General features: G+C 44.3%; 1 protein-coding gene across 1 annotated transcript in view; it reads right to left on the bottom strand.

The window, feature by feature from the left end:
* The window catches only part of SLC35F2 (solute carrier family 35 member F2), a 47,192-nt gene that overhangs the window by 14,107 nt on the left and 20,025 nt on the right, over window positions 1–13,060 (bottom strand). The window contains exon 2 of the mRNA XM_059707976.1: window positions 1,748–1,923. Coding sequence (XP_059563959.1) covers window positions 1,748–1,923 — 176 coding nt within the window. The remainder of the gene's footprint in view (window positions 1–1,747; window positions 1,924–13,060) is intronic.

Below are 13,060 nucleotides of genomic sequence, written 5' to 3' on the forward strand. Positions count from 1 at the left end.
AGAAACACCTTTTATTCACCAAGTTCTATTTATTCAAGTTAACTACGATTCACTTCTTTGGAGAATCTAGCATCGCAGGATACAGAGTTGGAACATAGATTAGAAGGCTTCTTGTAAGATAATGTACAAGGAGATAAAGGTAGTGAGACTCACAGCCAGGTAATTATCATTAAAACCCAATTTACAAGAAAATCCTGAAAGCACAGTCAGTCTTCCTCGACACGAGATGGTACGGAAGGGACCTAACAACCATCCCTTAGGGAGACCGTATTGCTGTGTTTATGAATCACACAAATTTACTAAAAGCCAGTGCTTACAGAGAAGAGCAAAGTCCCTACTAGCCATGTATTAATACCAGTTCTATATCCAACTCCTAAAGCTCTTGCCAAATTTGGTGCATTACCCTTCAGATGGTTTCCCCACTCCTACCACTGGTTTCTATTTTCTTTCGAAGTACGTTTTTTATCCTGACACATAGGAAAACCATTGATGCTTTAAAGTTCATATTAAAAGAGGGTTAGCACCCTGGCCAGTGTGGCTCAGTTGGTTAAGTGTTGTCCTGTGCACTAAAAGGTCGCCCAGGTTGCAGGCTCAATCCCCAATAGGGGGTGTGCAGGAGGCAGCCAGCCTATATTTCTCTCTCACATCAATGTTTCTCTCTCTCCCTCTCTCTCTCTCAAATCAATTTTTTAAATATTTAAAATTTTTTAAAAAGAGGATTAGCAAATCTGCTCTTATTATGGTACTTTTATTGTGTTTTAAATATGGTGAAGATAGAAGTATTGCAACCGCCCAATTGATTTGGTTGAGTTACCCATTGTCCTCACATCCCTAAATTCAATCTCACTTAATTTATTTCATAGTACTGTGCTCTTTTCTTGTGAGAAGAATCTTCTTAACGTGACTAGGAGTCCCTAATACAGATTGGTGGTGAGAGCATGGGCTCTGGCGGGGGAGGGGTGGGCGTGGCTGCCTGCCTAGGTTGGAATCCTGGCTCACCAGTTACCACCTATATGACTTAGGGCAAGTTATGTAAGTACTACCTGCCTCAGTTTGATCATCTGTAAGGTGGGGATAGTAATAATATTCACTTGACTTGTTGGGAGTCTTCAATGAGTTTATACCAAACCTAGATGAGTTAAGCAATTAAAATTATGTCTGGCACAAAAATGTTTGTCAGAACCTAGTTTTTCCCTTTTGTGTGTAGCTAGTGAGAAATGATAATTCTGTAATGATTCTAAAACAACTTAACCAGTCAGTGATAAAGATGGTAATTCCTTCCCAATTCCCTGTCTTTGTTTCTCTCATAACATAGATTTGACCTACATGCAATCGATGCTCCATTTAGCATTCTCCACTTAGCTGCATATACAGCCTTTGAAGAGTGAGGTTCTTGACTTTAAGTGTTTTTAATATTGTCTCTTAATCTTATCAACCTAACTTGTAATAGCATTTACACTTTTAATTTTTCTGACAATTTGTACTGTTCCAGTTTGGTGCTACTTATTTTAATCAACAATGCCAGAGATGGTGCATGAATCTCTAATCAGTACTTTCACAGAATTCAGAGGTGTCATACTTTTCTAATGACTTTTATTTTTTTTTATTTTCTAATGACTTTTATAAAGGCAGCAATAGTTTGTCCTGTTCTTACTTTTGCCTCACGTTTCATTTTTTAAATGCTTAAAAGCCACGTTTTTTAATGAAGATAGGTCCCTCAAAAAGTTAATTCCCGCACTCGGCATACCTGATTGAAATGCCAGCATCACTGTATAAACTAGAAACAGCAAGCAATAGTTGATAAAGCTCTGAAGCATGGGGGTGTTCACTTCGTATTTTTCTGCCAAATACTGGCTGGTGATGGCTGTTCCACATATACACAAGGACAATATCTGACCCAGGGCAATTGTTTTCAAAATATTCCTAGAAAACAAAGAAGGAAATCTGAATAACATGCAAGTAAGCTATACCTCTGACACAAACACGAACATGAACAACACACAACATATACTTTAGTGCTCAACGAAAAGGGAAATGCTAGTTATTCCTGTTGTGTCATTGTTTCATTTTATTGCTTACTTCATATGTACAAAAATTGAAGTGTTGGATTTTTTTTCTCATCACCATTTATCCCCCTTCTGCCCTTTCTACCTCCACCCACTCCTCTCCCTCACCATCACAGCACTGCTGTCCATGTCCATGAGTAAGTGTTGGATTTTGAGATTTTATTCTCTTTTATATTTCTGATTTCCCTCATTACCACAAAAATACGTATTTCCCCATTTTATTGTCCACCCATTTAGAAATCATTTTGATTACTTAGCTGTGTGATACACTGTTTGAAGTGAGTTTGTGTGTATGATTTTTAAAAACTCAGTTTTCACTTGTTTTAAGGCCTTCCTATTCATTAAATGTTTAGCATAGTCTCATCCTTTCCTTCTCCTAGTCTTGATTTCTTCAGCTGGAAGTAGAGGTTTTCAATGTTACCTACATGTTAGAATCACGGCGCCTTTTTTGTTTGTTTGTTTTTTATCTCTATTGTTGAAAGTATTGCATAGGTCCTTCTTTTTCCCCCAATAACCTCTTCCAGCCTGCTCCAGTCTGCCCCGCCCTCCCCCCCGCCCCCCCACCCCCCTCCCCACCACCGAAGGCCCTCACCATTATTTTCTTTAATATATATTTTTATTGATTTCAGAGAAAGGAAGGGAGAGGGAGAGAGAGATAGAAACATCAATGATGAGAGAGAATCATTGATCGGTTGCCTCCTGCACACCCCACACTGGGAATCGAGCCCACCACCCAGGCATGTGCCCTGACTGGGAATCGAACAGAGACCCCCTGGTTCATAGGGGAAGCTCGGCCACCGAGCACACAGCCGGGCAATCAGAGCACTTTTAAAAATGCCAACATCAGGCTACACCTGAGACCAATCACAGCATCACCTTTGGCGTGGATTCCAGGCATCAGTGATGTTTGAAGCTCCCCAAGTGATCCCAACACGCAGCCAAGCCTGTGATTCACTGCGCTGGAGGCTGGCACTTTGGATCCAAAGAAGAGTAAAACCCAGACCCTGCCCTTTAGCATTTTAAGAGAGAGAGGCGCCTGAACAGCCCACTGCAAAACAGCAGTCTGGGACAGGGTGCAAGCAGAGTGCTATGACAGACAGCACGCAGGTGCCACCGATTCATTCTGAGCGAGGCCTCAGCCCGCAGGGAACACTGGGGAAGGCTTCCCGGAAGAGGGGGTTTTCAGATAGGTTTGGAAGTGTGTGAAGGAGGAAGGAAGGAAAAGGGAATACAGGAAGAAGTTACTAGAACCAAATGCAGAGGCACACACAGGCAGGGATGGGCTCAGGGAGCACCAAGAGGCCCAGTGTGCCTGGGGCATAAGGGCAACGGCAGAGAGTGGTCGGCAAATGGAAGAGTTGAGGCCAGATCGTGAAAGGTTGAATAGCAAACTCAGAAATTAGGCCTTTATGCCATAGGCGGCTGGGAGGCATGAAGGTTTCGAACAGAGGGACTGATGAAAGTGTCTCTGGTGGTTAGGAAAAGAAGAATTGATGAGAAGAGAACGAGGCAGAGAGGCAGTTAGAAAGCTAACACAATGGCCCAGGCCAAAGAGAGACCTGACTGAAAGCCATGTCAGCGTGAACGGAAAGCAGAGAATGACATGAAAGACTCCACACAGCCCAGCACACCATTAGCTCTCGGGAGGAGGTGTTGAAATGATATCTGGGTTTCTAGACTAAATGACTGGATGCCTATGGGGCTACTGACCGGGACAGGAAGACAGGATGAGAAACAGGTTTGGGGCAAGGGGAGAGTAGTGAGTTCCATTTGAGAGCAGTAGAAATTGAGGTGCCTGGAACCTTGCGGGAAGGGGGGGGGGGGGTGTGGACAATACGAGGCTTGGGAAAGGTGGCCTCTAAGGTGCACCCAGTGCATCTGTGCTTCCTGGTATTGTTGCCCCAAGTGATCTCCTCCTCCTGAGTGTGTGTGTGTGTGTGGGGGGGGGGGGGGGGCAGGGTGCGGGGGAGGAATCTGCAACTTGCTTCTAACCATTAGAATACAATGAAAGTAATGGGATGTCATTTCCATGAATATATCACGTAAAGTCATTACTTCCATCATGCTAGGCAACTCTCTCTATTAGTTCTCTTCCTTGCTGGCCCTGATGAAACAAGCTGCCATATACAGAGGCTCACATGTCAAGGACCTGAGTGAGGGTAGCCTCTGGCCAACAACCAGCAGGGAACCGAGGTCCCCAGAGCAACAGTCCACAAGGAAATGAATCCCGCCCAACCAAAATAAGCTTGGAAGCAGGTCCCTGCCCAGCCCAGGCTGCAGATAAGACCCTGCCCTGGCCGACACCCCAACTGCAGCCTGTGTGAGACCCTGAAGCCATGCCCAGATGCCTGATCCATAAAAACTGTGAGATAATAAATGTGTGTTGTCTGAAACCACTAAGTTTGTGGTCCTCTGTTACACAGCAAGTAGGTAACAAATATAAGGTTAAAACTCTGGACTTCAGAAAATTAGACCATCTCTGATTTGCTCTCCACTACATACCCAGTGCCTGGTACTTGGTTGTCACTCAGTAAATATCTGTGGAATAAACATAAATTGATAAAGAAGTGACTATATTTGCCCAAGGTAAGACTCCTCCCCCCCCCCCCCAATGAAATGCCATAGTCAGAGAAAGACAAGTTATGAGAGTGCCATGACACAGAAGCTAAGAGTGGGAAAACATTTTAAGAAGGAAGACATCAATACTGTAGTGTCCAAAACTGCAGAGGGAAGAGGTGGCCTTACAGCTAAAGAGACACAGTTGGACTGGCAAGCTGGAAGTCGCTAGAGATCTTTGAAGGAAAGCTTTTTGTTAGTGGCAACGCCTAAAGTCAGATTCCAGTGGGCTGAGTGAGAAGATAAGCACCAAGCAGAAATAGCTCTTTTTTTAAATGATGAAAAGGAGAATAGGAATGGGGTAAGAGTTTGGAGATTAATATTATCTTATTAAAGCATTAAGGAAACGTATAGATGTTTGGAAAATGAGCAAAGGCAATACGAGTAAAAGCTTGAAGATTGGCAAAACAATTTAAGAGATGATGAAGACGACCGTGCCTGGAAGGTTTAGGGGCCAGGACGGAGAACATTGCAACTTTTATTTAAAATGTTCTCCATATAAGTACTTCCAGAGTTGTTTTACACAAAGTAAAAAAAAAAAAAAAAAGCCAAAACAGCAAACACAGAATATCTCTTCTGAAAGTTTGCCGTATATTCTTTTCTCTGGAATATTTGTTTCAGTAACACGCAACTAACCCCAGACAATCCCTGCACAGGGCAGAAAAGAAAGGGGAAGTTTGCCGGGTGGGACAACCCTAAACACACTTGCAGGGCATCTACCACGCGTCAGGGTTTGAAGCTACAAAACTGACCAGGCTCTCTCTGTGCCTCAGGAGCTCGGATGCTACTGGAAATACTAGTCAGTAGGCACGTAAACTAGCGATGAGGACACAGGCAGACCAGTGGGAAAATAGGCTAGTTTAAAAGAACAAAAACTTCAAGAGTTCACTAGCTAGCACAGCAAGGAAAGGCATTCCGAGCAGAAGGAACACCACACACCAAGCACGGAGCTGAAACAATACGGTACATTCGGGGGCCTCAGGGGGTTGGGGTAGCTGCCGCACAGAGTGTAGGAGAGAAACACAGCAGCAGGTGAGGGTGGAACAGCCAACAGGAGCCAGCTCAGGACGGTGGTGAAGTCATCCCAATCGCCTGAAGAGGGGGGAGCAAAGTGATTAGCAAGGTGGGACTCAAGCATTTCTAGATACGTCACAGCACGTACATCGTGGCACAAAGCACCTAAGCCTTACCCTTCGCTCCAACATGAAAGCAAAACAAACAGGAAAGGTGGCAGAGACGGAGCAGTCTAGAATAATACCCAGTTTTCTGGATCAGATAACTGGATAGACAGCAATATGGTTCATCAATATCCCAAAAACAGGAGGAAAAGGCACATTTGGAAGGGAGAATGAATCCAGAAGAAATGTCCAGTAGGCAGTTTGGAGCTGAGAAAGAGGACCGAGCTGAAGAAATAAATTTGGGATCATGAGGTGGTAGCTGAGGGTTGGGATATAAAGAGATCGGGACACAGGCCTAAAACTAGAAAAGAGGGTTAAGAAAAACAGTCTTGAAAACAGCAACATGTAAGGGGCTGGAGGAGGAAGAGGAATTGTAGATGGAGACGAAGGGGCTTGGCCAGAGAGGCAGAGAGAGAACAGGGAAGGAAGAGCTTCCTGGAAGCAAGAGGAAATGGTGTTCCAAGGAGGAAGTGCCCTGGAGCTAGGACAGCAGCAAAGCCCCCTGCTCCGCCTGCTCCTCTCCCTCCCACACACCCAGCATCTGCACTGCAGCAGGAGTTGGTGTGATGAAGGGCCACCTAATGGGATCCCTCCCACGTCTCAGACCTTTCAGTAGCTCCCCTTTGCCCTCAGATGAAAGCCAAACTTTTAAATGGCCTCTGAGGCACCCTACCATCTGAACCCCGCCTAGCTCTCCAGCCTCATCTTGGGCTACTCTCTCATAGCTTTAAGTTTTAATCTTCTAAAATTTCCTAAAAGGTATCTATACTAATAAAAGAGAAAAATGGTAATTGGCGTACGACGATACCCTTTTCATTGGCTAATCCGGGCTATATGCAAATTAACTGCCAACTAAGATTGGCAGTTAACTGCCAACAAGATGGCGGTTAATTTGCATATGTAGGCACAATGCAGGGAGGCGAAAGGGAAAGCAGGAAGAAGCCCCCTGCCACTGACAGTGATCGGAAACCCAGGGGGGAGCTAAGAGCTGGGGGGCAGGGCAAAGGCGGCCCCCCAGCCATGATCAGAGAATCAGGTGCCTTTTCCGCCCTGGCCAGTGATAGCAGGAAGTAGGGGTGGAGCCAGCGATGGGAGCTGGGCACGGTCGAAGCTGGCAGTCCCGGGAGCTAGGGGTCCCTTGCCTGGGCCTAAAGCGAAGCCCACGATCGCGGGGCCGCTGCAGCTGTGGGTCCCCGCTGCCCGGGCCAGATGTCTCAGCCAGAGGCATCCTGCAGGGGCAGGGGCGGAGCCCGCGCGATCGCGGCGCCCCCCCCCCCCCCCCCCCGCTGCCACTGCAGGTCCCCGCTGCCCGGGCCCAGACGCCTAGGCCAGAGGTGTTAGGCCTGGGCAGGGGCGGAGCCTGCGATTGGAGGGTGATGGGGGTCAACGCCTGAGGGCTCCCAGTATGTGAGAGGGGGCAGGCTGGGCTGAGGGACACTCCCCCCCCCCCCCCCCCACACACACACACACACACACACACACAGTGCACGAATTTTGTGCACCGGGCCCCTAGTTTAAAATATAATAAAGTATATGCATAATCAACATGTATTCATATATCTACTAGGCAGCTTAAGAAAGAAAATATTGGCAACATCAACATATCCCCCTTGTGTTTTCCACTTGGCATCTATCACTCCATGTATTTCTATATATTTTAATATTTACATAAGTATCCCTAAAGTACTATATGTGTACTTTTGCAACTGGCTATTTTATTTTTATTTTTTTATGGTGTTTTTCCAGTTCCCTTTGCAAGTTCTTTTTTTTTTTTTTTTTTGTAATATATTCTATTGATTTTTTACAGAGAGGAAGGGAGAGGGATAGAGAGTTAGAAATATCGATGAGAGAGAAACATCAATCAGCTGCCTCTTGCACACCCCCTCCTGGGGATGTGCCCGCAACCAAGGTACATGCCCTTGCCCGGAATCGAACCTGGGACCCTTCAGTCCGCAGGCCGACGCTCTATCCACTGAGCCAAACTGGTTAGGGCGCAACTGGCTGTTTTAATCAACATTGTTGGAGAGAGGGATCCATATTGATGCATTAGTTCTAGTTCACGCCTTTCCACAACACGATTTGTCACTTTATCCATTCCTTGTTGATATTTAGCTCTTTTTTTTTCTCTTATATACAATGCCTCCACAAACATTCTTGCTTATGTCTCCTGATGCACACATCTAAGAGTTTTTCTGGGTTTGTTTTGCAAACTGGTGCAAATGTGTCACTGATGTGCTAAGATAAAGTCTCTGTCGGGACTCAGGATGGCCTGCTGGGGCCTACTGAAGGCATCCATCCTCTGCAAGCAGTGTACTCAGAGTACCTATAATTATAAGGACTTTCTATTTGTGCCATGAAGTTTAAAGGGACCGTTTGCTTTGAAGATACATCAAAGGGTGGAATTGTTAGTCTCAGGGCATAAGCATCTTCAAATTTACTTGTTTTGCTAGATTGCTCTTCAAAAGTTATATTCCTTCATGTTGTTTGCTCTGTGCTCTCAAAAGGAAGGAGCCAAAAACCCCCACCCTTCCAGGGGAGGAACAGTAGCAGGAACTGGCCAGAGGCAGACATTTTATTAGGCTAGGGAAGCAAATTTTTTGCCCAGGTGAGCAAAGGGTTAAGACCTTGCTCCCACAGAGGCAGCAGGGTTCCCATGGATGCTCTACCTATCCCTGGCAGTGTCCTCTGTGCTCACGTCCTCCTGAACAAGGCCCTGATCCTGGATTTTAGGCTGCTCTATCTTAGACAAAAGCAATTCACCACATGGTCCTGTAGAGCCAAAGCCACGAGTGGAAAAGTACATTTGGGGAGACAGGTGTCATTGTCCCCAGTCACATACTTCCCTCAAGAAACCTGTGGTGAAGGGTACCTGGCCAAGGACATGGTTCCAATTTTCCTGTATTTCATGGTTCGGTTGGCATCATCAGAGCACACATTCTCAACCTAATTCTCACCACGACCCTGAGAACAGTAGTCTTCCTCCACTCCTATTACAGAGGGAAGCATGAGACTCAGAGTGGCTCCAAATCCAACCACAGTCTCACAGTAAGTAAAAGGCAGAGGAAGTCAGTGCCCTTTGCTGGGAAAGGCCTAGATGAGGGAGTTCAAATTTACTTCCAAGTATCAGATCTAGGGAAACATCTCCTCTCCTGGAAGGAAGTCTCAGAACTGCAGAACTTTGGTGCTGTGGCCCATTTTTTAGGTGAAGATGCTGTGGCCCAGAAGAGGGAAGTGTTTTGCCTAAGATCACACAGGAGCAGAATTGATGCCCAAATTTTCTGACCATTAAACATCTGCTGCCCCCACTACAGCACATGGTCTTGGGATAATAAGTGAGGTCATCCCTTAGAGTTGACATCTTCTTACCTTCTCTATCACTTTCTCCTTCCCCCAAATACCCTTCTTTACTTCTCCATTACGATTTTATAACAGAGCTTATATTAGTAAACCTTTTCTTCAAGAGATTCTTGCACCCCACCTCGCTGTCGGGGAAAGGAGTCTAGCCTGATTTCTCTCCCACCAGTTTTACACAACTTCCCGGGACATCAGGGGATGAGTTGGCTGTCCAAAGTACAGGTTGTGGAAAAGCCAATCAAGTGTCCAATAACCTAATCAAACTTAGACCATTTTTCACATTCCATAATGGACGTGGAAACCATTATACATGTGAAATAAATGAGAATAATAAGTGTGTCCCTGTTCACAAATGGACAAAACTCCTCTAGCAAGCTCATATTTGCATTCTAAAACAGCCCAATTAAGCAAGCTGTCCTCCAACTATAAAGTATAGCCATCTTCTAAAAAAAAAAAAAAAAAAAAAAAAGGAGAATGGAGATTTAAGGTTACAGAATGCACTTCTCTTGGCTCCAAATCATAATGACCTCATCCATAATGGAAGAGCAGGAGAAGAGGGAGTGGGGGAGGCAGGCAGAAGGGGTTGAGGGAGTGGAGGCTGAACAAAAGGAGAAAGAAGAGAAAAACAGACTGGTAGAGAGAGGCCTCAAAACAATTTTTGTTACTTATAACTTCACATTTAAGCATTCCACCACAAGGTCCCATTCATATGAACTGTGAACTGAACCCAGGGACTCTTTATGCCTTAACAAAACCTGTCCCTCTCTAAAGGAAGCTGCCAGAAACAATGTGCATCTAACCATGGGATATATCCTGTCACAGGGCTTCAAACGGAACCTCCACTGACGTGAACTTCAATGGTAGGATGTGGTCCAACTCCAAGACATGTTTCCCAAGGCGACTTCACACTGGGGAGCCCGGCCAGCAGAAAGCAGAGCGAACAGGAGCTATGGATCATTTGGGGCAGAGGCAGGCACACAGGGTAGCAGGTAACCTGAGTAAGGTCACTTCTAACTACTTTACTATTTGGAGATATTGTATGAATTTAAGGATTAAAAAAAAGAAAATATTGAAGGCATTTTATTTTTCCCTCTGCCTTTCTTACAGGAAACCTAAAGAACCCTGATCACAGACCAGAAATGTGAAAACAATTTCCAGATAGATTCAAGACTGAAGGAAGGCTGGAATTAGGGTTTCTGCCTAATTCAAACACTAGTTTTACATAAAATGATGGGATTGATGCGTTTCATTAGCTCTTCTTCATTTGCAACGTCAGGTTAGATCGGTATCCCTTCACCTGGGTATACATTAAATAATCATTGAGGGCTTAAACAGAAAAAAACGATAACATTAAGACTAGCCCAAACCAACTGAATCAGGTTCTCAGGAGATGGATCCAAATATCAGCCTATTTTTAAAAGCCCTCTCAATGAGTCTACCAGGCAATAGGATGGCAAACCACTGAATTAGTCTCTCCCTTTTATTTGAAGAAAGAGTTCCAGGTGACTGATAAAATAGATTGTTTGGATGCAAATCATATATTTTTCTTCACGTTATGTCTCCATAAATCTCTGCTGCTAGATGGTACCTTGTCAGCTAGAGGCAGGATTCGGTAGTAGACTTCTACAGAGCATGGCTTCTTTGGGGAGATTTTTAAATGCATTACATCTGCCACCTATAAATACTGGGTACAGAATAACTCCCGGAACTTCTGTAAAAATCCTAGTACAAGTCTGAAAAGAAATATTCATTTACAGAAGATCCTCGTATTTAGCACATAGATGACCTAGTGTCTGTTACTGGAGCATTTTAAATCATATTGGAAGCAAGCTGGAAACCTCGAAAGCAAATAGTAGCTTTTCTTCACATAGTGAGTAGCAGCCTGGCTGACCTTTATATTCTTTCCATATCTACATGTCTATGGTTCAAAAATTTAGCCATTAGTGTATCGCCTAGTTCTAATGAGCATAAGTAGCTAGCTAGCAGTTTTGAAGAGCACACATTCTGATGTATTGGGACGCTTTCAAAACTCAAAGTGACCAAAAAAGCCAAATTTCAAACTATAGAAAATGTAGTCATGTGTAAATATTACCTTAAAAGGCAAGCATGTAGGAAAGGAAATTTATGTTTTCCTTTTTCCCCTGCGTTATATCTTATGTGTAGTAGGTGCTCAGTAAATGTTTATTAAATTAATGAATAAATGCTGCAATTAATTATTGAGATGCCATAATGTTAAAATGCAAGATAGGGGACCCTTAGCTAGGACGACACCCTAAGATGTGAACTCAAGGCATTTATAGCAAAACGAATATGAGCTTGGGAGTTAGATAAAAATGAGAGTCTAATTTAAATTTGAAGCATGAGAGGAAAAAGAAATAGGTGCAGGCGAGTGAAAACAGTGGTTTGCATTACGTTTGTTTTGTTTTGTAGAAGGCGGGTAGAGATTGTACCCCAGAGGTAGCCTTTGGGAAAGTATTCTTTCCAAGCACAGTGGAAAGTGCATTAAACTTTGAACCAGAGTAACTTCGTCTCTTATTCGTGTTAGGAAGTTGAATACATTAGCCTCTCAAAAACTGTTTTGTTTTGATGGGTTTAAGGGTTACTGATGTAAGCTATGTAAAATACCTACCACCTTAGGCACTCAACAAATCTTCCCTCGCCCTAACCGGTTTGGCTCAGTGGATAGAGCATTGGCCTGCAGACTGAGGGGTCCCCGGTTCAATTTTGGTCAAATGCATGTACCTTGGTTGCGGGCACATCCCCAGTGGGGAGTGTGCAGGAGGCAGCTGATCGATGTTTCTCTCTCATCGATGTTTCTAACTCTCTATCCTTCTCCCTTCCTCTCTGTAAAAAATCAATAAAATATATTTTTTTTAAAAAAAAATTCCCTCCTTCCTTCTTCTGGTTCATCAGCCTTTTGGGAACACCGTGACCAGAGCTGTCCAATAGAACTTTCCACGATGTAGGGAATGTCCAATGTGTGCACCAATACAGTAGCTTCTAGTTATGTAGCAATTAAGCACTTGAAATAGGGCTAATGGGAATAAAAATGTGGATTTTTAGTGTTATCAATTTCAATTCAAAGTAAAAGAGTGGTACGTGGCTACAGGCGACCATCACATTGGACAGCGTAGCCTGGACCTGTGTTGTGCCACAGAAGTTACTGCAATGACAGAAACAGCTGAGAAGTGGCTATTGAGCCCTTGAAATGTGGCCAGTGTGAATGAGGAACTCAATTTTTCACTCTATGTCACCGCAATGCATTTTCATTTAAATAGCCACACGTGCCTGGAGGCTAAAGGACTGAAGAGCATAGCTCTAGACCAGTGCTTCTCAAATCTTCATGTGTATGAGGATCTTGCTAAATTGCACCTTCTGATTCAGTAGGCTGGCGAGAAGCCTGAGATTCTGCATTTCAAACGTGCTCTCGGCTGATGCCTCTGCTGCTGGTCCACAGGCCACACTTGGAGGAGCAAAGCTCTAAAGCTGTGCTTCCGACTCTGAGGTCTCGCAACTCCAGGCATCCATGGAACTGGTGACAGAAATCCATGGACTGTTCAGGAGCTCGTCTTGGACATTTCAAAAAGCTTAGCAGTACTTCTGACCATTGTTGGCAAGAATGCAAAGCGATACAGTCCTTATGGGGGGAGGGGAAGTGCAATTTCTAAATTTTACTTCTAGGAATCTATTCTGTGGATACTTTGGCAAAAATATGAAGGGTGTATATACAGGTACTCATTGATGCACTGTTCATAATAGTAAAAGACGAAAGAAAATCTAAAGGGTTAACAGTAGGAAACTAGCTGAGTAAACACAAAGGAGTACTATGCACTATAAAAAGCAAGG

The sequence above is a fragment of the Myotis daubentonii genome, chromosome 9 (assembly GCF_963259705.1).
Source record: "Myotis daubentonii chromosome 9, mMyoDau2.1, whole genome shotgun sequence".
Lineage (NCBI taxonomy): Eukaryota > Metazoa > Chordata > Mammalia > Chiroptera > Vespertilionidae > Myotis > Myotis daubentonii.